General features: G+C 38.5%; 1 protein-coding gene across 30 annotated transcripts in view; it reads right to left on the bottom strand.

Moving 5' to 3' along the window:
• The window catches only part of MAST2 (microtubule associated serine/threonine kinase 2), a 175754-nt gene that overhangs the window by 127284 nt on the left and 26394 nt on the right, over positions 1–22076 (bottom strand). For 5 of the 30 annotated variants that reach the window (XM_034414987.3, XM_087889686.1, XM_087889691.1 and 2 more), the window contains exons 1-2: positions 14153–14484; positions 5353–5819 (exon numbers count right to left, since the gene is read on the bottom strand). The exons of 8 other annotated variants lie outside the window; for them this stretch is intronic. In XM_034414987.3, the coding sequence (XP_034270878.1) occupies positions 5353–5391 (39 nt within the window). In that variant the 5' untranslated portion in view covers positions 5392–5819; positions 14153–14484. Of the gene's footprint in view, positions 1–5352; positions 5820–14152; positions 14500–22076 lie in introns of those variants that run through there. 17 more of the 30 variants (XM_087889683.1, XM_087889688.1, XM_087889695.1 and 14 more) reach the window with 10 other exon arrangements.

The raw sequence follows: 22076 nt of genomic DNA, 5'->3' as shown, positions 1-22076 counted from the left end.
CCCAGGAACAATAGAAATGTGGTTGCTGTTTTCAGGTTGCACACACTATTGAACAGGATGGAATATATGTTGTATAAGGTTGTCAAGATATGGTTTTCACTGGTATATCAACTATTGATTTGAGGCATCAAACCCCACCACACCCTTGTAGGTTAAATAAAAACAAGAAAATATGCTACAGAAGCCAAAGTTACAAACTTTCTCATAGTCAAGACAATTGGGAGGAAGTGTTCCTGGGGTGGCTGCCAAATGTGAGAGGGTATGTGAAGGTTTGTAAGTGGAGGGGCGGTGCAATCTAAGCGTAGCAGGGCTCAGGAAGGGTGCATGGAAAGGGGAGAATTACCTGAGCAACTTGCAACCGTCCCTGCTAGCTTTCCTATTGACTTTGCTTGGGAAGTTGGCAGGGAAACTCGCAAATCACAATCATATGATCATGGAATGCTGCAACTGTCATTAAGCGTGGCCAAGCTGCCATGTGCCCAGATCGCAATCATGTGACCGTGGAAGTGCTGGGATAGCCGGAAATTTAAGGACCAATTATAAGTACCATTTATTCAGCACTGTTGTAACTTCGAAAGTCGCTAAACAAGTGGTTGTTAACAGAGGACAATGTGAATTGATTTGCCACATTGATGTAGTTATGCTGGTTTGCCTCAACTTACAAACTAAATTTTCTGATGATTAAAACAACAGGAATTGGCACATCTGAAAACAATATACGGAGATATTCATATGCAAGAAAAAAACCTTAAATGTAAATTATGCCTTAATGTAGAGGTTCTGAATAGTGTCTATCAAACTCAGTCATTTTTAAAGCAAATATAAGGCAGCCCTCATCCCTTCAGACCTTTTAAAATAAAAAAGCAAAAATTATATCAAATTCGATAACCAATTCCTGCCTCTGGGCATTAGATTTAGTAAGCAAAATACATGTTGCCTTGCTATGAGATGCTCCTTCTCATTAAAGTGACAAGTGAGATTTCTCATATACTGGAGATAGATACCAGATCAAATTAGGAAAAGTCTGCTCTGCAATATGCTGGCATTATATTATGTTGCCATGAGGGGAAATTGATTTCTACTATAAACTCAGGATTTCTGGAACAGATACACTTGCATCTGGGGTGATACTAACAGAAGCGATATATCCTGTGTCTTGAGTGATCATATAAAGAATACAAGTCATTATTCTCAGACTGGAAGAACAAATTCTACAGAAGGCACTGCTGACTATTTATCCTCATCACATTGGGAATAAAATTACTAAAGCTCACCTTATCGACACAATATAATACAGATTTACGAATGGCAGAAGAGTAAGAATGAACACTATTTAATCAGTTCTTCATAATCAGAAAAATACTAACAACTTTTGTTTTTAAAAAAACATGTACAAATCAACGGCAAATTTTAATATTTCATTCCATTTAAAATATAAACCCCCAACACAAATGTTTTCCACTCAAATTAATCTTGTACTAATTTGCCAATAGAAAATTACTAAATTATTATTAGATGTAAACAAATAAAATATGTAAATGCAGGAAACCTGAATTATATAAAACTACTTAAAAATAAATGGAAGATACATGTTCTTTATCCATTTTTTGGACCATCATACACATGCATATACTAACACAAAAAGGAAGAATTGAAATTGTAAACATGCCATCGCTATTTCTGATACTACATACATTACCAGTACTCCCTACATTTATGTGAGATCTGCAAAGGAAATCCTAAGTATGTAAAATTGTTTATATGTAATTTTTCACATACCTGGGACTCCTAATGCAGGGTACCAATCACATGAAACTTGCCTGTCTTTCCAAGTGTTGCACTGACACATGAATATAAGATATAGGGCACTCAATGCCATGATTATCAAGGCCTGGATGGTCTGTTCTCTTCTTCGTGTATAAATGTATATACACTGAAACCATAATCTGGTGAGGTTTAGAATTTATGGTTTTAGTAAGTGTGTGTGTGACCTTGTATTACACAATTAATAGATTCCAAAACCCAGGTAATTAAAATGAATATTTCCGATTCATAGAACTCAGCCTTGTATATTATTGTAAAAAATATTTCATTTAAGAGTTATTATATTGATACTGAACAGAGTACATACATCTGGCTTTTTGAATGGTTCTACTTTATTTAAAAAAACTCAATCCAAAGCATACTAGTAACTTTTTACATTTTATTTTCACCTCAAAAGTCACCTTCAACCAGGGGTGAAATGCTCCCGGTTCGGACTGGCTTGGGTGAGTAGGTAGTGATGGCGGCGGGCAGTTAGGAGAACCAGTAGCAAAAATCCCTGCCCCCGCTCCCCATGCCCAGCTGAGCCGCGCGATCATCAGAGCCTTTTTTTTCTTTTAAATGGCTCTGACCAGCCAAGCTCTGACGATCCCAGCTCAATTGCCTGCTAATCAGGCAACTCAGCGTGGATCGCCAGAGCCATGTAAAAGAAAAAAACTTTTTTCCTTTTAAATGGCTCTGCCTGCTAATCGGTAGCAAAAATCCCTCCCCCTCCCCCCTCTCAGCTTGCTTACTTCAGCTGCTGGTCACAACACCTTGCTGTAATCCCTGCAATCGATTGCATCAGCAAGCAACTGAATCTCCCTGCCTGCAATCAAGCAGGCAGGGAGTTGTGCACTTCAACTCCCAGAATTCCTCAGCCAGCAAAGCAAAGCTGGCTGAGGAATTCTGGGAGTTGAAGTCTACAAGTCTTAAAGTTGCCAAGGTTGGAGACCCCTGTTCAATTGGGTAAGTTTTTTTCCCCTTTGGGAGCTTTAAAAAAATAGTTAATTGTGGGGTTTTTTAGTTGTTCTTTTTTTAGACCTAGCCATTTAAAGTTTAGGAAGTTTTAAATTTAGCTGCTTTTATATAAAAATAAAAATAAATAAAAATAAAATAATATTTGTGCAGCTTTCTGAGATTTAGTGTGTTTCTGTAGTGTTTCACTCTAACTACACAAACACACAAAATCTCACAAAGGTGTATGTGGAATTTTGTGTGTGTAAAGTGTGAAAGTTGGTTTTTTGGGCTTTTTGTGGCTGTGTGAGGTTCCTGCTTGTTACAGGGGCCATTTTGGGTCTAGCACAGCTGCTTTTATATTGTGGGTGAGCCAGTTGTGTTGTGTTGTGTTTTGTAGGTTAAAAAAGGGCAAAGAAGTGACATTGACTTGGCCACCCCACCTGACCAACAAGCCATGCCCTCCCAGTCACCTTACCAGCAAGCCCTGCCCACTAATTAAGCCACGCTCACAGAACCAGTAGCAAAAAATTTTAGATTTCACCCTTGCCTTCAACCTTTGATTTCTCATTCAAAGAACATGATCTACATTAAAGCGTACACACACACACACACAAACATACACTGTACATGCTAAATGGGCAACTGAAAAACTGTAAGAAAAGAAAATGCACAACCTGTTGTTTCCTGCATGCTTTTCCAAATCCAAATGTGCAGTGATGGGTTGCTACCGTTTTGCCCCGGTTCAGGCGAACTGGTAGCAGCAGTGGCAGGAGGCTCTGCCCAGCCGCCCGGACATCATCAAGTACAATCTGCGCATGCGCAGAAGTGGCATGCGCACGAGCGAAGCGAGGGCACACGAGCGAACCGGTAGCAAAGGTAAGTAAAACCCACCCCTGCAAATGTGGAAAAGCTTCTGAGTTGAGCTTTAATAACAGGCACAATAATTGTCTGAACAACATAGGCAGAATTATGAACATATACAACTGCATGTTTAAAACTAGGAAGAGATAAACTCTAATTTGATGAATTGCTTGGGCAATGAATAAAGGAACTCACAGATGTGCAATTTAGATGAATGATCTGACTAAATCTTTATGATTACCAAATCATAATAAGTTAAGAAATCAAGAACTGTTTGATCTGTTGGAACACTTGGGATCCAAGCCACTAAAATTTTATGAGCAGTTCTAATATGTAATGTAGAGGGCACAGGGAATGGGCTTTTGAAGGACAGAAGGAAGACCCGCTACTAATGCAACAACTCTCAGAGAAATAGGATTTGAGCTCATTTCAGGTCCCTGTCTAGTTCATTCAAAGTTAGGGGATGGGGGGAGGAGAGAGAGAGGGAGAGAGGGGGAGGGGGAGGGGGAAGGAGGGAGGGAGAGAGAGAGAGGGAGAGAGGGGGGAGAGAGAAGAGAGGGGGAGAGAGGGGGAGAGAGAGATTCCAACTGGTTTTATTACTGTAGTTTTGTAGGTTTCATTACTATAGTAATGAATTCCAAATTTTAAAACAGCACTTTTTGCTCTAACTTGAACTTCATAGCAAATCTCTGCTATACCTGCAAAAAAAATTGTTATATAGTTCTTTATAGGCCTCCCTGGTTAAATTTGAATTTAATACTATGTCAATATACCTCAAGTTATGTTAACATTAATCAGAATTCCACAAAGATAACAATGATTCTAATAAAAGAGGGAACATTCAACATTAGTTTCTCATCACTGAGTTTTTCTGTACAACAACCACAAAGACATATTGCATTAATAGAAACAGTTAATATCCAGGAGAACATTAAACAACCAGTTGAATATATTTGTTCCAAAGTCTCTGAGACTAGAATAATTTCACACCAAATAATGTTCCAATAAACATGGCTCTGCTATAAAAAGTTTTACATTAAAAATACATATTTACTTAATAGATGCTTCCAGAAAATTCTGTTAGTCTATACTGTCAGTTACTAAAAAAATTTCCCTACATATATTTATTTCTATGAACCTCTCTAGAAATTTTAATTGGAAATACATCAATTCATATTATTGAAATAATACTTTCCCCCCAATTATGCACCAAGAAATCAAAGCATAGTTTTATACCAAATAAGGGGCCAATTTGTTAATTGGAAATTCCCTATTGGACAGACATTAAGTCAGCCATCTCTCTCGTAATGATAAAAAAAACTCTGCTTCTATAAATCTCAAACTGACATGATGAAGAACTTCTGGGCCATTATATTTTTAGAGAACTAGAAAAGTCATTTAATCAAAAAAAATTGTAGGGCATACTATCCACATTATTTTACTTGTTAACAATATTAATATATTCCTCAATACAAATGTTTTTGCAACTATCTTTTAATTAGACCCAATTGACCTGACTTCAGAACCCCTTTTCAAATCCCGTAACATAATTTATTGAATATTTTACTAGCAATTTCAATTCATCCCATTCAGAACACCCACAGTATTAAAATAAATAAGCTCAAAATCTATACATAACACCACTATAGTTTTCTAGTTAAAACAAAGAGAACATTTTCACAATATTCTAAATAAGCCAGCCAAAGATTACCAATCAGAATTGTTTCTTACCTGTAACCCCCTCCTTCGAAGAATGCTTGAATCATCCATATTTTCAACTCTTGCCTACTTCAGTTTATCAAAATGTTCCAATACTCTCCTGTTTACTATTTGTACTGTTTTCTCTTTTATTTTCAGTGTTTTCTTCTTTTCAACAAAAAGAAAAAATAGCTTCTTACAACATGAAAAATCAAAGTTGATGTCTCTCAACATTTATAAGTAATATGCTTCCTTATTGGCACTGTCACACTGTATGCAAATAACTGTGATAACTAGAATGTAGATTTCAGCATGGAGATGTTTTTGTCCATACACATATTTGTGTGCAGCTTAAACACCTAGGAATCCAAGAATGAAAAGCTGCCAAAGCAATCAGTTCATATTTCTCCTTACTTCAGTCAAACAGCTCTCCCACATAGGCTCAGTAAACTACAACGGCTTCATTTATCTTCCATGCACAACATCCAAAACATATTTCACTGAAAAAGAACAATTCACATTAAAAAAAAACACCCTTTAGTGAATCAAACAAATGTAAAAAGTCCAACATTGATAAAGGGATTTTATTAGCTCAGCATGCAAAATTCCTTTATCCTCTGTACAGACAAAGCAGATGTCGGAGTCTTCAGATACAGTAGCATTCTTTTGTTTCTCTTTTCTGAAATATGCAGGGCATCTTCTCTTTCCCCGATGATAATAAGCATGATTATTTTTGTCTTAGCTCTATATTGAGAGCTAAATATTCCTTTTATGTTCTAAATTACTTGCAACACGTGTTGTGCTTCTGAATACGTAAGAATCCATTCATTGGCAGAGCTGTTTTTCGCAGAGAGAGCTACTCTAAAGAAGCCCATCCCAGTGCTGACTGGTATTCATAGTTTGATAGATGCTTTTTCACCCTGAATTATGATCTCTTTCCCTACATCCATTATTTTCAAAATATATTTCATCAATGCCTAGTCCAAATATTTCTTCTCATTTTCAAACCCATAAAAATTATATTTTAAAAAGGTAGTATAAAGCAATCATAAGAGAGAAGTTTAAAAAAAATAAAAAATAAAACTTAATATCCAAAATAGAAACTAATATAGCTTTCAACTCATATTGTGCTCTGTAGAATAGCCTTAAATAGCAAACGTGCACACATAGGATACATTATGAAATAGCCTATTAAAAACAGCACAGTAATTTTAGATAAGACCTCCAGAAAACAAAAGCCTGTTTTCTGATCAAATCACGCAACACCAAAAAAACAAATACTTATTTCTGTTTGATTCAAGAAGATATCTAACCCTTTCAATAGTAAAAAAATGTATGACTTTGATTTCATTAGATGATTTCACCTTTTAAAGGTATAATGGCAACAAGGTCTCAGACCTCTGTCTATTGCTATAGTATCTGCAAAAAGCCTTTTCCTTTAAGGACAGCTGCCATCGGAGTGTCTCAATCAGATACAATTTGCTGCTGCTTAAAAAGAATATTTACATATTTACATATTTAAGCCAATGTCGCAGCTAAGCGCCTTAAGAGTTGCCTTAGCTAGCCATGCCATTATATATTGACCCAAAAGCAAATAAAGCTTAGCTCCATTCACTAGTGGTATTCTGATCCTCCACAGAAACACTCTATTCTTTTTTGTAAAGAACTAATGAACACATAGCTCGCCAGCATAGCCTTCCATCTGCCGCTTTAAACAACTGAACGCTGAATTAGCTCTACTGATTCTTTGTGAGCCACTCAACAGAGCATCTAAGCTGAAGCATCTTATTTGCATACTGCACTATACAATGATGAACTAGTGCGCTCTCTGGAAAAACAACCGTCAGATGGATTTGAAAACAGCAACAGCATTTTTATTTCCCAAAAGAAAGCAACAGCAATGTGAAGTTAAGTTTTGTCATATATATTACTCTTTATTTAGTGCATAGCATGCACTAAGAATATTAGAAATGTGTGAGACGCAGAACCCAACGTTATTTTAATTCTTTGCTACCTCATAACATGATTGCTTTTACAAAGTACAGCATAAGATCCAGATTCTTCCTTAGCATAATCTTTCAATTGCTTAGCACACTTATTAATCTTTTTTCTTGCAATAAAATGTACATTTTCTTGAATATTTTCATTAATATTTTCATTAATAATGAATATTTTCAACTATAAAATAAATCATAAAATACCATAAATACTTTTAGAAGAGTAAGTCAATCATAATTGAACCATTCCAATATACTATTTTAATCACTCCAAAATGGCACATTCATATTTTCTAAAATTGTATGTTTAAAACACAAAAGTCCATTTTTAATATTTTCCACTGCTCTATACATTTTTGTATCCTATGAAATCTGCAGAACAGAAACTGTGCAGATACTAGACATAAAAAATAAGCACGCTATTAAGGATGCTTTTCTGTACTATAATTAAAAACCAAGGGAACTTCTTTTATAACTCCCCAAAGTACACTCCAAGCATCTTGTACATTAAATCCCAAAAATAAAACTGGAACTTCTGTTGACAAGAACCTAAACATAAAACAGGTAATCATTATAACTTGAAACTACTGAACAATAATTTATGTGGATGTATATTGTGACTGGTGGGTATCCACCTACAGACATACATAGAAGCACGTGTGTTTATGTGTTTATAAATTTGCGTGTAAATCAATCGATCAATCGATCAATGTAAAGAGTAAAATTCAAAAAACCCTAAGCAAACATAAGGAATGTTAATTCATTTAAGGAGTCCTGCTCTATTTCCATCAATTTATAGCTCCCAGGGAAATCTCTTGCCATCTTACTCCAACCCAAAAGTTTACCACCTAGGTCTATTTTGGAGAATGGTAAAACAATGCAGCACAAAAAAGAGTAAAAAATCTACTATGCATTTTATTCAGGTTTTATGTACATAAAATGATGCATTCTTTTTAAACAAATAACATTTTGCCCTTCATTTATTTTAATGAAAATTACAAGATATAGATGAATCTGTTATACTACAATATTTGCCATGCTTCCTACAGATTAATGTTAAGTATGAAGGCATTCACTATACATTTAGGATTCTTATTAATCAGTTTAATAACTCAATACAAAATACGTAACCTTAAATTACCTACCCTACCCAATAAGAACACATTTCTTATTGTGCCAAATAAAATTATTTTAAAAAATTCACATCAGGGAAAGACAATAACAAGGTTCTGAAGGAAACTACTATATAAGAACATATATTAATATAAATTGGATTCAAGGTTCTGCAATTGCTGAATGTTGCCTAAGAGGTACAGAAGGTTTTTTAGAATATGGAAAAATTACTGCTGAAACCACATTTCTATTCCAATGGTATCTCACAAAATTATTTATGTGACATAATGATCCTGCCAAACTTCTGGCTGGAACATACTGTTACTAAGCTATTAGCCAAGCTAGGCCATTTCCAATTTTAAACAGATCCACAACACAGAACTTTTAAAAACAGTATAGAAAATACAGTTCTCATTTGATGAACTAATAGAAGCAAACAAGTTATGCAGAACTTTAACTGCAACTTTCAAGCTTAAAAGCCAAAGTTTCTTCAATTACTCCCTTTTTTCTCCATTTATTTTATAATGGATAATATAATAGAAGTAAGTAAAGACTCCCTTGAGTCAACTCAAATACTGGTGAATGCATGGATATGCCACTCAGTTTTCTTGGCAACGGTAGGAAAATGGTTTTGAAAATGGTTTCTGCATTTTCCCATTTTTTAAAACTTCTACTGTATTATTTAAACTTATAATTCCCTGGTAGTGTCCAATCTAAATCCAACTCTTCTTTTCTGCATGATCAGATAAGATGCTATTGTTTGTGCAAGATATAGAGATAATGAGTCTAAATAGCCTAGCTACTAAACCAACATAATCCAATAAAACTATAATCCCTTACTAACAAGCCAAGGGTAATTCTTAATCTATTTTCCTCAAAAGTGATACCTTTTCTTACTCATGTTTTGAAATTTTCAGAAAATTACCTTGAATTTTTAGCAAGAAGAAGATATTTACGTTTAATCAGGGCACGTTGAATAAATTCCAAAATTATGTACTTCCAAAAATATGACCAATACAATTGTTTTGTTATCCAATAGTTCTAGCTGATTCTTGGAGTAGCTGCAACTTTGCATTATGGCTCAGGGGCTTCTTGCAACTTCAGAGCTGCAACATATCATTAAGGCCCTGAACCAGGAGTGAAATGCTACCGGTTTGTCCGGTTCGCTCAAACCGTTAATAAAAAATGCTACTGGTTCGCCAAACCGGTAGTAAAAAATGTTTTAAAAAAAGTTCCGACAATCAGCTGAGCGACCCAAGATCGTCGAAACTTTTTTTTCTTTTTACTGTTTTAGCATTTTTTTACTACCGGCTCGGGCAAATAGGTAGTAAAAATGCTTTTAAAAAGTAAAAAAAGGCTCCAACAATCACAGCTGTGCCGTGCGATCATCAGAGCCTTTTTTTTACTTTTTTAAAGCATTTTTTGCTACCTATTTGCCCGAACCGGTAGTAAAAAAATGCATTTAAAAGGTTAAAAAAAAATATTTAGACGATTGCACGCCTCAGCTGTGATCGTTGGAGCCTTTTTTTAAATTTTTTAAAGCATTTTTTTACAACCTATTCGCCCGAGCCGGTAGTAAAAAAATGCATTTAAAAGGTTAAAAAAAAATATTTAGACGATTGCACGCCTCAGCTGTGATCGTTGGAGCCTTTTTTTAAATTTTTTAAAGCATTTTTTTACAACCTATTCGCCCGAGCCGGTAGTAAAAAATGCTTTTAAAAGGTTAAAAAAAGGCTCCAATGATCACAGCTGAGGCGCGCGATTGTCGGAACTTTTTTTTTAACGGGGGTGTGGTGGCAGGGTCCGTTTTTGTTCCCTGAAGGGGGTATAGGCAAAAAACGTGGGGAGGTCCGTTTTTAAGAGAGAGAGAGAGAGAGACAGAGAGACAGAGAGAGAGACAGAGACAGAGAGGTCATCTAGTCAAACCCTGCTCCAGCAGGACTTTGTTAGTGTGTTTCTGACTTTTGATCCCTCAGTCACATGGTTACATAGCCATGCCCACCCAGTCACATGACCCCCCCACCAAGCCACGCCCACCAAGCCATGCCCACAGAACTGGTAGGAAAGAAATTTAGATTTCACCACTGCCCTGAACTGCAGGGCAAGAGCTCCAGAGTTACACAAAAGACAAGATGCAGGACAGCCAAAAGGGAAGAGATGGATGGAATAAGGAACTTGAAGTGGAAGCAGTTCCTTACTTTGGAAAAACAGAGGCTTGGAGCTGGGACAGATCAAACTAGGGATGGCTAGGATCGAGGTAAATCCTCAGATAATGACTGGTAGAATTTAGTTAACAACAGCAACAGGGAGTGCCAGGATTGCTATCACTAAGCAAGGTAACCACATGACATCAAGCTTTACAACCATATCACTTAGCGACAGAAACTCCAGTTCCAATTGCCATCATAACTCAAGAACTTCCTATATACCCAGATTAAACCTTAATTTTCAAATAAATAAATTTGCAGAGTATTTCAGGTTGTATAAGCAATTGGTCTGTAAAATAGATATGCACAAATTATTAAAAGGCATACAGATACAGAGCTACCTTTTCAGATTATTGATTACCCAAAGGATTTATTAAATTGCAAATTAAATATACTTTATTGAAACAGGAACCTGCCATGCATGTTTGCTGGATAAATAAGTGGATTTTAAAATGTCAAACTTGTCAGGGAGATACTTTACAATTAGTTTGCTTCTGAAACTTTCCTGTTAAGTTTTTTAATCGTTATTATCTTGTTCCTGAAATTATACAACTTGAATAATCAATTAGCTATGTTTTTGTCATCAAAATCTAAAATCTCAATGTAAGCTTTCCAATGTATAGGTCTAAAATTAAAAGAAGCCAACTCATATCAGTTTTATCATTACTGCAATGTCACTCTGCTTGTTAGTTACCTCAAAGGTCTCTCAAAAAGAGATTCTTGCTTACAAATATCTTGCTTCATAACATTCCGATCGAAATCTTTCTGAATCAAATGGTCTGGAAAAATCAAATCAATTTCTGAACGGGTATTCTGGTATCCCAACTGAGCACTTTCTCCTTAACATGCATTTATGTGTATATGTATACATGTGTGTTTGTGTGTGTTTATGTATATTTTCCCCTGTGTTACGCTCACTCATCAAGACTATTATTAATTTAAGACATGACATATTATTTATCCTTAAAGCAAAGTACTGTAGAAAGATGTTGCAGAACATCTGTTCCTCTCTCATTTAAATGCTCATTTTTTTCTTGACCTAGAAATCAGCATCTCTCTAACAAAAAATACATATAGTGTTTCTTTTCAACATGTAGAATAATAATTTAATTATTACTGAAAAGCAAGCAGTAAATCATCAGTTCATATGCTATTTGGGTGTTGCATTCAAATCTTCTGAATTCTGAACACCGATCAAAGCTCAACTAGTTCTGCTAATGTTGAAGAAAAGGGTAGGTGACAATTTTTTCTCTTTCCCTTGTATCTGCCAGTAACCCCCAAAGGCTGCTTTGGAGGTTGAGGGTTTTTCAAACATAGCAGGAAGTGAGGACTGTAAAGAATTAGCAGCAAAAATGAAACACTGCCATCCGCTTTAAAATACTTGTTTAAAAACTGTGTAAATTTGTATTTTGATTTATAAATACTGAGTTGACAAACTATGGTATGTGCAATCAGTAGTACAAAGACTTTTATCACTTCAGCTGTCTTAAATATTTCACTAGCAAGAGAAAATTTGTGACAAATCCCAGCATGGTCTAACGTTCCAAATTATGTTAATAATTTTATGCAAATGAAATATGGCCTCCAGCTCATTACAAGATATCAAGATGTCTTCCACATAGCAAATTACATGTTGTATTCACTGATCAAATTCAGAATTCTGCAAGTATTACAAATATATTGGGGTTTTTTAAAATCAAATGTAAACATCTTCTAAATATTTTTATATTTTATAATTTTCATTTTTATAATTATCCCTAATATTAAAACATAACACATTTCATTCTATTGGATTAGAAACACTAATTATATGGCAGCTTCCCATGAAATGGATTCCAACAATAAGATTGTGATCACAAGTCCTGGAATTTATCAAATATCTTTTTTTTAGGAAAAAGTACTCCTCTATTAATACAGAACAAAAAGATTGCTCCATGTAAGAAAACAAAATAAATAAGATAAATGTAGCTACCTTATATAAACATGAACTTAATCGGCATTCTCTGTTTGAGCAGCACTATTTTCTATTACGGGACTAGAGTTTTCCACAGTCTTATCAGAAAAGTATTTAAAAGATCAATTTGGGGATCTTCTAACCAGATCAAACCATGAGGAGCAAAGAGAGTGAGGCGAAAATGGGCCACTCCCATTACCAGGCGCGCATGCCTGGGGGCCGCATGTACATTGCATTTGGGGGGTTCGGGCACGCGCTCGTGCATTCATGCACACATGCTTCAGGCACTCATTCCGGAAAAAGTTAGCCATCACTGACATAGGGTAATATGTTGCCAAAGGGTTTACTCTTGGATCTAAAATTCTTGAAGATCACACATGGCTGGTTCTCTACCAAGCCTGAGCACAGAACACAAAATAATGATCTTAACTTATAGGAAGAAAAAAATCACTTGAATACTATGGAGATACAAGGATCCTAAGTTGTAAGAGCAACTTAACAGTGGAAAAATTACCACAGGAAATTATGAGCTTTGCTTTACTTTGCTCAAAAAAGCTAGTCAACCATTTGTGTGTGCAACTGATTCAACATGGATTCCTGCACTGAGAACTTGATAGTCCTTCAACTTTGTGATTCTATAGCTCCATGTTCAAAAGTGTATTTGATAAAGATCTTGGGACCCTTAAAGGCTTAGTGAGAACTTGTGTTATATTTTGTTTGTTTGATAATTTGTATACTCATTCATCTCACCAACAAGCAACTCTGAGAAGTATACAACAAAGCAAAGCAGTCAGTAAATACCTGAAAACCATTACCATTATTATATAATTAATTAATAATTATAGAACATTAAAACATCAGTGAAAAAACTATAAAAACAGAAGAACAGAGAAATCACAGATGAAGAGATGTTAATAATAAAAAAGATACCTCACTAGTTCAGCTGTCCCCTATGCGCCCCAGACCTGCTGGCTTAATCAGGTTTTAAGAGACTTTCAGAAGAGAGGAAGCCGATCTCACCTCAGGGGGAAGATTATTCCACAGTGCAGCACCCAGTAGAAAAGGCCTGCCACCCGGAGCCTGTCAAATGGGGCTCCATAGCCAAAGGAATCCATAACATCCATGCCTTCTCTGCTAGTACTGGTGGGGCAGGCAGATTAAATCAGGGAGAAGCAGTCCCTCGGGTAACCCAGTCCTATGCCCATTTATTTGGCAAATAAAACTGCTTGAATCTTGGTGTGCTACAGTTTTTGACAGAGTAAAGGCAAGAGTAAAGGCACCATCATTTGATTCTATATCTATGATGGATGTTTTTACCTTAGCAATCCAAAACTGGGAAATGTGTTTGAGGATTGAAGTTATATTACAATCTTTATCCTTTGAGGTTTTCAGCGTCTGCATGCTATAGATATATGGTAAATGCTTATTTGAGAGAAATAATAGTAGTTATATATGTTAATGAAGAGACAGGCTTTAAAAAAGACAAGCTTAGGTTCAACAATCTGTGACAACTACTGCGCTGTACCCTAAGCCAAACCCACTGAAGCTTTTAAGCAGCTTACCTTAAAAGTCTCTAAGTAAAGCATTTTCAGTTCTTATGGCAGTTCCAAAGTAAACGGAATCCATTAATTTAGGAAAAGGAAAATATTCAACTTTTTAACTGCAAGTCATGTTAATTTTGTTCATCCTTATATCAATGCAATCCTAGATGGCACTAGAAGGTCAAAGAAAAGCAGTTCTTGGCAGAACATGAAAGGGAGCATGATTAACAAAATTACTTATATCTCAATGCACAACATAATAGTGACATTCTCATCAGTGAATATAAGTAATCTGACCTAGTGGTTTTCTGTCTGATTCTCTGAAAACCTATCTCCATTCAAAACTGTCAAATGGAATTCTTTGTTGAGGTCATAAACCAGTTCTTATGGAACTGATGATGAAATTTCTTATTACTATTATGTGACACTTTTTCAAGAGAAACTGCAATGTGGAAGAAGACAGCAAAGGGATTCAGTAGTGAATAGCTGGAAGGGCAGCAGTTCAATTCTTACCAATATCAGTAATATTTATTTAATTAAACAACAGAAAATGCTTGATGTAGTGGTTAAGGCATCAGGAAAGAAACTGGGAGACTTTGAGTTCTAGTGTCATCTTAGGCACAAAGCCAGCTGGGTCATCTTGGGCCAGTCACTCTCTCTCAGACCTAGGAAAGAGGTAATGGCACCCCAATTCTGAAAAACCTTGCACAAAAACTGTAGGAACTAGTCCAGGCAATTACCAAGGGTCAATAATAATTCAAATACACACACACACACACACACACACACACACACACACACACACACACACAAGGGGGGGAGAGGTTTTTGCCTTATAGGGGATGGATGGGTGGGTGGATGGATCTGTATATAAAATCTATGTACATTTGTTTTGATAAGGAAATACATTTCTTTCATTTCAAGGAAAGTTTAAATCCAAAACTTATCTTGCCACTGGAATACTTAAGACAAGAACAGTGTACACAGTATGTTCACTGGTAACAGAAAATTATTTAATAGAATGATTCTTTTGATCCATAATATATGAATTTTTATTAATAAGTTTCTCTTAAAACTGTAGGTTTAATTATTTTTCTTTTGTAATAATAAATAGAAATAACAAAACTAAACAACAAAAATCCAAATTAATCAAGAACAGAATATGCACGAAAATTATGAATGGGTGGGAATGAAAGAAAGTTCAGGGAAAAAAAAGAGTGGGCCATTCAAACATTCCAGAATGAAGGAGGATGGAGACTGGCAAGTACCTGTCTGGCTTTTTAAATAATAATGTTTTAATAATTTTTTTTAATTTAATAATTTTATAAAATTTTATAAATACAACACTAAAGTCTAATACAAACTTACAAAAATATAAAAAGTAAAAAGTACAAAAAAGAAAATAAAAAATAAAGGATATATAAAAAATGTCTTCCATCTCCCTTCAGTCAAATACAATTTCAATAACTTATACTTCTCTAGTAGTTCAATTTTTAAAATCTCTCTTCTTCCTATATCACATCCCTTATCAATAAGCAAATTATAAAGCCTTGTCATTCAGTCCTAATCAGCAAAAGTCTATTAAAAGCTACCAGAAATAGTAAAATATATACTCTAATCTTAGCTGAACAAATCCATTTTGTATTCCAATTTATCATATTCTCTAAGAAATAAAGCAGAAGCCTCATCATTCAGTCCTGGTTTTAAAAAATCCATTAATGGCAACTAGAAACCATAACATACATATTTTAACCCTAGTCAAATAAGTTTATTTTATATTCCTTCCATTTACTTTTAAAAAGCTTGGTCTTAATCCTGCTGAAAAATGTTCTACAAGTTGATTTCTTATCATTTTTTCTTTTCTCTGCCTCCTTTCAGAAATTGCTTCAGTAGTTTAATGTATCCCTTCTGTAAATCCAAGATAAGAAGGCTTTCCAACTCACTCTTCTGATTATTTGTATGTCCCTTTTAGTTATTAAGATATCAACTGATTTCATATTATTGTGGCATCTTTTTCTATATCACTCTTGCAGTCTGGCAATTTTAAATCCATTTTCAGATCCACAGCATCTTTTTTCATTATCATTGTTGTAGTCTGATTTTTTTTTTTTTAATCCATTTTCAAAACCACATTCAAATCAATTTCAGGCTATATTTTATTGAGTAAAATTTGTTCTTCTGTATCTTCTTAAATCCCTTTTATAGTGTCAGACAAGCTTGAAAGTAATTTCTAAGTACACTGTTCTCAAACAGCTTTAATTTCTTTTATGGTCAAATAATATTGCTCCATTGTATTAATGGGTTTTTTCTCCTTCAACTATAATCCCGTTGGTCCCCTATAATCAACCTTCAAAGACCCCTCTTATCATATGTTTATTTTCCAACCAACAAAACTGTCCCATGTGAGGACTTCTTATATTTAATTTCACAATCTTCATATTTTTTTTATAAAATGTTGAACAACCCACAGGAAATACTCTTTCAAGTTCACCCCTTAACTTTCCAAAATAAACAGTCCTATTCCCCTTATACTTTTTCTTAAAAATTAGAGTTTTTCTTTTTAATCCTTAATCATAAATGAAGCTTCTTTCTTCCAAGCCAGAAGGAAACGTTCTAGTATGATGAAACTTGTCCTTTAGAAGGTTCTTAACATCTAGAAAATTAATAACAAGCAACTTCCTAAAGTAGTTTAAAAGAAGGCTGGCAAACGCAGCATTCGAATGAAGGCATCAAATCCTGGCTTAGGCAGAATTATTTTCCCTTGGCTCCCAGAGCTCTCAACTCTTGTTGGCTATGGAGCAAACCTATAGGTGATCCTAGTGATCACCTAGTCTTCTCCTTGAACCAAAGAGAAGTTCCAAAGAGCCATTCCTTTCACTAGCTCGTCTTTCCACCCTATCCATCTAGTCTGCTCTCATGCAGTCATCTTCTGTCTGACATTACTTCCCAAGAAGTCTAGTATCTTTCTATTCTGAATACATAACTTAAACATAAATCTACATATATGTAGATATAGCAAAGGAAAGAATGTAAATATCAACCTGACATAATTATTTATGCGGAAGACTAGTGTAAGACAGTATGGCAGGATGGATTTGATTTAAATCAAGTCAATTTAAATCACAACTTAAATCATGATTTAAATCACTAGTAAAAAGGCTTGATTTAAATCAACTCAATTTAAATCATAATTTTTAAAGAGCAACTGTCACCTCTGTCCCGCAGCAGCTCCTCCTCTGACCGCTGTTGACTCACCGACAGTCCCATTCACTGTTGTGGCAGTGACACAACAAGGTGAGGGATGTGGCAGGCAGCAGGTGAGTGCATGCCCGCTAACAGCCACTGCCATGATGGATCTGAAATGACAGGTGCTCTTTTAATATTATATTTATAATCTGTTTAGAAGGTTTCACTTTCATTTTTCCTGCTTGCCCTTCCTCCTCTCACTTAGAGCCTGGTGGTAAAGATGCATTTCTCTTCAAACAATCATACAGTTTGTAGTGTAGTTTGCAAAACAATGGGATAAAGGAATATTCCTGAACTTTGTTTTATGATTTATTTCATGGTTACTGTGAAATTGTGTGAATGCATCAATGCAGTGCATGTTATCTCAGCTTGCAGAGCTTGGATTCAATGAATGAGTTTACCAAAAATGTAAATATTGCAGAATATACAGCCTCATGCTACATAACTGAGCTCCATTTCATGCTGAATAAACTAAATTATTAATGTATCTTAAATAGAAAACTATCTTTAGATAGATTTTTATTCCAAAAGTGTTTTATTAAAATAAATTTGATAAAAATTAAAAAATCCAATTTAAATCAAAAAATCCGATTTTTTTTCAAAAGATCATCGATTTTTATCCACCCTGCAGCATCATAATGAGAGGTGGAACAAGCTATTTTGAGGGTAGGTCAAAAGTGGGGGAAAATGAGTATGGAAGCAAAGGAAAGAAGTGAAAGAATCCACAGTGAAAGAAGAACCATTGCAAGAGAAAATGAAAAAACTTATCTGAAAAAAAATAGAAGATGTATTAATCTCACAAGAGAATGAATTGGAAATGGGCATAACAAAAGAAGATACTTGAACAGACTGAAAATAATTGCATTATAAAGTTTCACAGAACGGACGTTGCCTTACCTGAACGTCCCTTTTTTGGGTGCTGCGACTACAATCCATAGCTGGGTTGTTTCCTCATTTGCTTGACTCGACTCGGTGACATTTTTTCTACTTTCTTCGTGCTGTGGTCACGCCCCCAAGTCCCATCATGCACCAGTCTTTCACGAAGGCGCGACCCATCTACACAGATAAGGTGTAACCAAGAACAAAAGGCAATAAAAGATAAACAGTACAATGCCCACGAAAAAATGGAGCAGGAAGCCCCAAACAAGCAACAGGTAGGGAGAGGATGGATTGTAGTCGCAGCACCCAGAAAAGGGACGTTCAGGTAAGACAACGTCTGTTTTCCAGTGTGCTGCTCCTATAATCCATAGCTGGGATATACCCAAGCTTAAACCCCAAGGGCGGGAGGCTGACTGCTCCCGGACTCCTGCGCAACATGAACACTCTGGAGCACCCTTCGACCAAAGGAAGCCTCGGCTGAGGTGAAGGCATCAATCCTATGTCTAATGAAGGGTGTAACCGAAGACCACGTGGCGGCATGACAAATGTCAGAAACCGACGCCTGAGTGGCCCAGGCAGCTGTGGTCGCGGCGCTGCATGTAGAGTGAGGCAGAATTCTGCCTGGAAGGGGCCTCGCTTTCTGTTCATAGGCAGTTGAGATACACTCCTTGATCCACCTGCCCACCGTGGGGGGAGATATCTTTTGGCCCATGGATGCCGGATGGAATGAAACCAGCAGGGCCTCAGTTCTCCTGAAGGACGCTGTACGACGAATGTAGCGGCGAAGGGCCCTGCGAACATCCAGGGTGTGCCAGTCCTTCTCGCGCTGGTGCCGAGGTGAAGGGCAAAAGTCCGGTAAGATGAGCTCCTGGGCCCGGTGAAACCAGGAGTTCACCTTCGGGAGGAATGTCAAGTCCAGCCGGAGGACAACAGTGTTCGCATGGAAAATACAGAGGTCCTTCCTAATTGACAAGGCGGTAAGTTCAGAAATCCTCCTGGCAGATGTGACTGCCAGGAGAAGAAAGGCCACCTTGTATGACAGGAATTTGAGTGGAACGGAGCCCGAAGGCTCGAACGGAGGTAACATGAACGCCTGCAGAACCAACGAGAGATCCCACGTCGGGTAGCGATGAATCGGAGGTGGGCGCAAGTTCATAGCCCCATGAAGGAAACCTCTAATCAACGGATGGTGCGACAACGAGGGATAAGGTGCACACCTGATGACTGTAGACAGAGCCGCTGTCTGTCGGCGTAGGGTGGACGGGGACAAACCCTTGCCCAAGCCAGATTGAAGAAAGTCCAGAATGTCCGAAATCTGTGCCGAAGTGGGGTCCACATGGCTGCTGGAACACCAGGCGCAAAAGGCTCTCCAAGTGGCCTCGTAGATACGAGATGTTGACGGTAAACGGGAGGCCTGTATCGTGCTGATGACAGCATCGGAGAGACGATCCTTCCTCAGGATGACCCTTTCAAACGCCAGACGGCCAATTGGAGCCACTGAGGCTCTGGGTGGCGTATGGTCCCCTGGCATAAGGAGACTCGCTAAGGAGGGATCACCCACGGCCGGACGACAGAGAGCACCACCAGGTCGGCGTACCATGGGCGACGAGGCCAGTCGGGTGCCACTAACAAAACCTCGGCCCTCTCATTCAAAAGTTTCCAAATCACCCGCGGAATCAGCAGGATTGGGGGGAATGTGTACAAGAGGCCTCGGGGCCAACGGCACCTGAGAGCATTGTGGTCCTCCACCGTCGGGCATGGATATCTGGTCACATAGCGGGGAAGCTGGAAGCTGGGCGTTCGATTGACTGGCAAAGAGATCGACCACTGGCATCCCGAATTGAAGCGTCACCTCCCGGAACAGTCTGGGGTGAAGTTGCTACTCTGCCGGGTCTATCAGCTCCCTGCTGAGCCAATCGGTGCGAACGTTGTCGACACCCGAGATATGGTCCGCCGCCAGGGAAAGGACGTGCCACTCCGCCCAGGCCAAGAGATGTTCCGCCTCCAACATCAGGGCCCTGGACTTTGTGCCCCCCTCTTGTTCACATGGGCCTTGGCGGAGACGGTGTCCGTGAGGACCAAGATGTGCTGACCCTCCAGATGGGGCTAGAAATGTCGGAGCGCCAAACGGACAGCTCTCAACTCCAGAAGGTGGATACTGTGACATTGTTCCACTGGAGACCAACGGCCCTGCACCATCAGATTGCGGAAATGTGCCCCCCAACCTAGAAGACTGGCGTCCGACGTCAGCATCAGATGGTCCGGTTCCAGAAAGAAGGAGCCTCGAGTCAGGGCTGGGCCCAACCACCAGCGCAGTGACAGACGTATCTGGGGAGGAAGGGCGACCTTGTGGAGCGAGTCGCTGTGGCCGGACCGTTGGCTGGACCGTTGGAAGGGGAGGAGGAACCATTGCAGAGGTCTCGTGTGGCGGCGAGCCCAAGGCACGATAGAAAAACACGAGACCATCTTCCCCAACAGTTGTGAGAGATGGAGAAGCGGAACTGACTGGTGCGCCAGAACCAGATGGATCAAGTCGGAAATACTCTGGGTCCGGTCTGGGGACAGGAAGACCTGCCCCTGTACAGAGTCTATTATTGCCCCAAGATGTTGAAGCTGGGTTGCCGGGGTTAAATGGCTTTTCGGAAAGTTTATCGAGAACCTGTGACTCTGGAAGCCTCTGATCACCAGATCAAGATCCCGCAGGGCTTGCTCTCTGGAAGACGACAGGACCAGGATGTTGTCGAGGTAACATAAGACCCTCAACAGCAGGGTCCAGAGTGTCGCCACTATGACCGCCACAAGTTTGGTGAACATCCATGGGGCTAAGGATAGCCCAAAGGGCATGGCACAATACTGATAATGATCGTTCCCATACTGGAATCGCAGGTACCGCCGATGGGTGGGGTTCACCGGGATATGGAGGTACGCCTCCCTGAGGTCGACAGATTGCAGAAGATCCCCTCAGCGAACCCCCCCTAGGATGAAGCGGAGAAAGTGCATTTTGAATCTGCGGTAACGTACCGACAGATTCAGATGTTTTAAGTTCAAAATGCCTCTCCAGCCCCCAGAGTTCTTGGGAACCAAAAACAGGACAGAATAGAAGCCTGTTCCACGCTGATCCGACGGCACCGGCTCTATCGCCTTGATACATAAGAGATGATGAATCTCCTCCCGCAGCAGCCTGTCCTTCTCGACCGAAGAAGGGGCCGGACAGCAGACATGGCAAGATGGAGGGTGACCAACAAACTCGATGGTGAGGACAGAGGTGATGGTACAGCGAACCCAAGCGTCCGTGGTTGAGTGCTCCCATTGGCGGTAAAAAAGTTGAAAACGGCCGCCAATGGGGCCTAGCGTCCTGCAGTCACTTCCCCCGGCGAAACTGCTTGTACCCGGAACCACGGAAGGGACGTTTGATGGAGGAGGAACTTCTGCCCCTGTCTCTAAATCGCTGTCTATCAGTGGAACAATCGACCCCATGAAAGAAGGGGCGCTGCGAATAGGACCCCCTGAGTCCTGAGGAAGTCCGAAAGGGCTGGCGCTGTGAGTAGGGTGTATAATGCCGTTCCGGTCTGCGGTACAAAGTCGGTAGAACTTTCCGCTTATATTTATCCTCCACCACCACCGGATCAAGAGTGGACCCAAACAGATGTGGGGCTTTGTAAGGTGCAGCTGCCAGTCTCCATTTGGCTTTGTCGCCAGCCCTCCAGCCTTTCAGCCAAAAAAGGCGGCAAGAAGTCACAGAAGATGCCAAGGCTCGCGAAGCAAATTTCACCGAGTTTAATGAGGCGTCTGCCGAGTACTCGGTGGCTGCCAATTTTAT

This window comes from Pantherophis guttatus, chromosome 3, assembly GCF_059756535.1.
Source record: "Pantherophis guttatus breed Tessera chromosome 3, ASM5975653v1, whole genome shotgun sequence".
Lineage (NCBI taxonomy): Eukaryota > Metazoa > Chordata > Lepidosauria > Squamata > Colubridae > Pantherophis > Pantherophis guttatus.
Note: the sequence above shows the minus strand (reverse complement) of the source record. Positions and strands in the feature narration are given on the sequence as shown.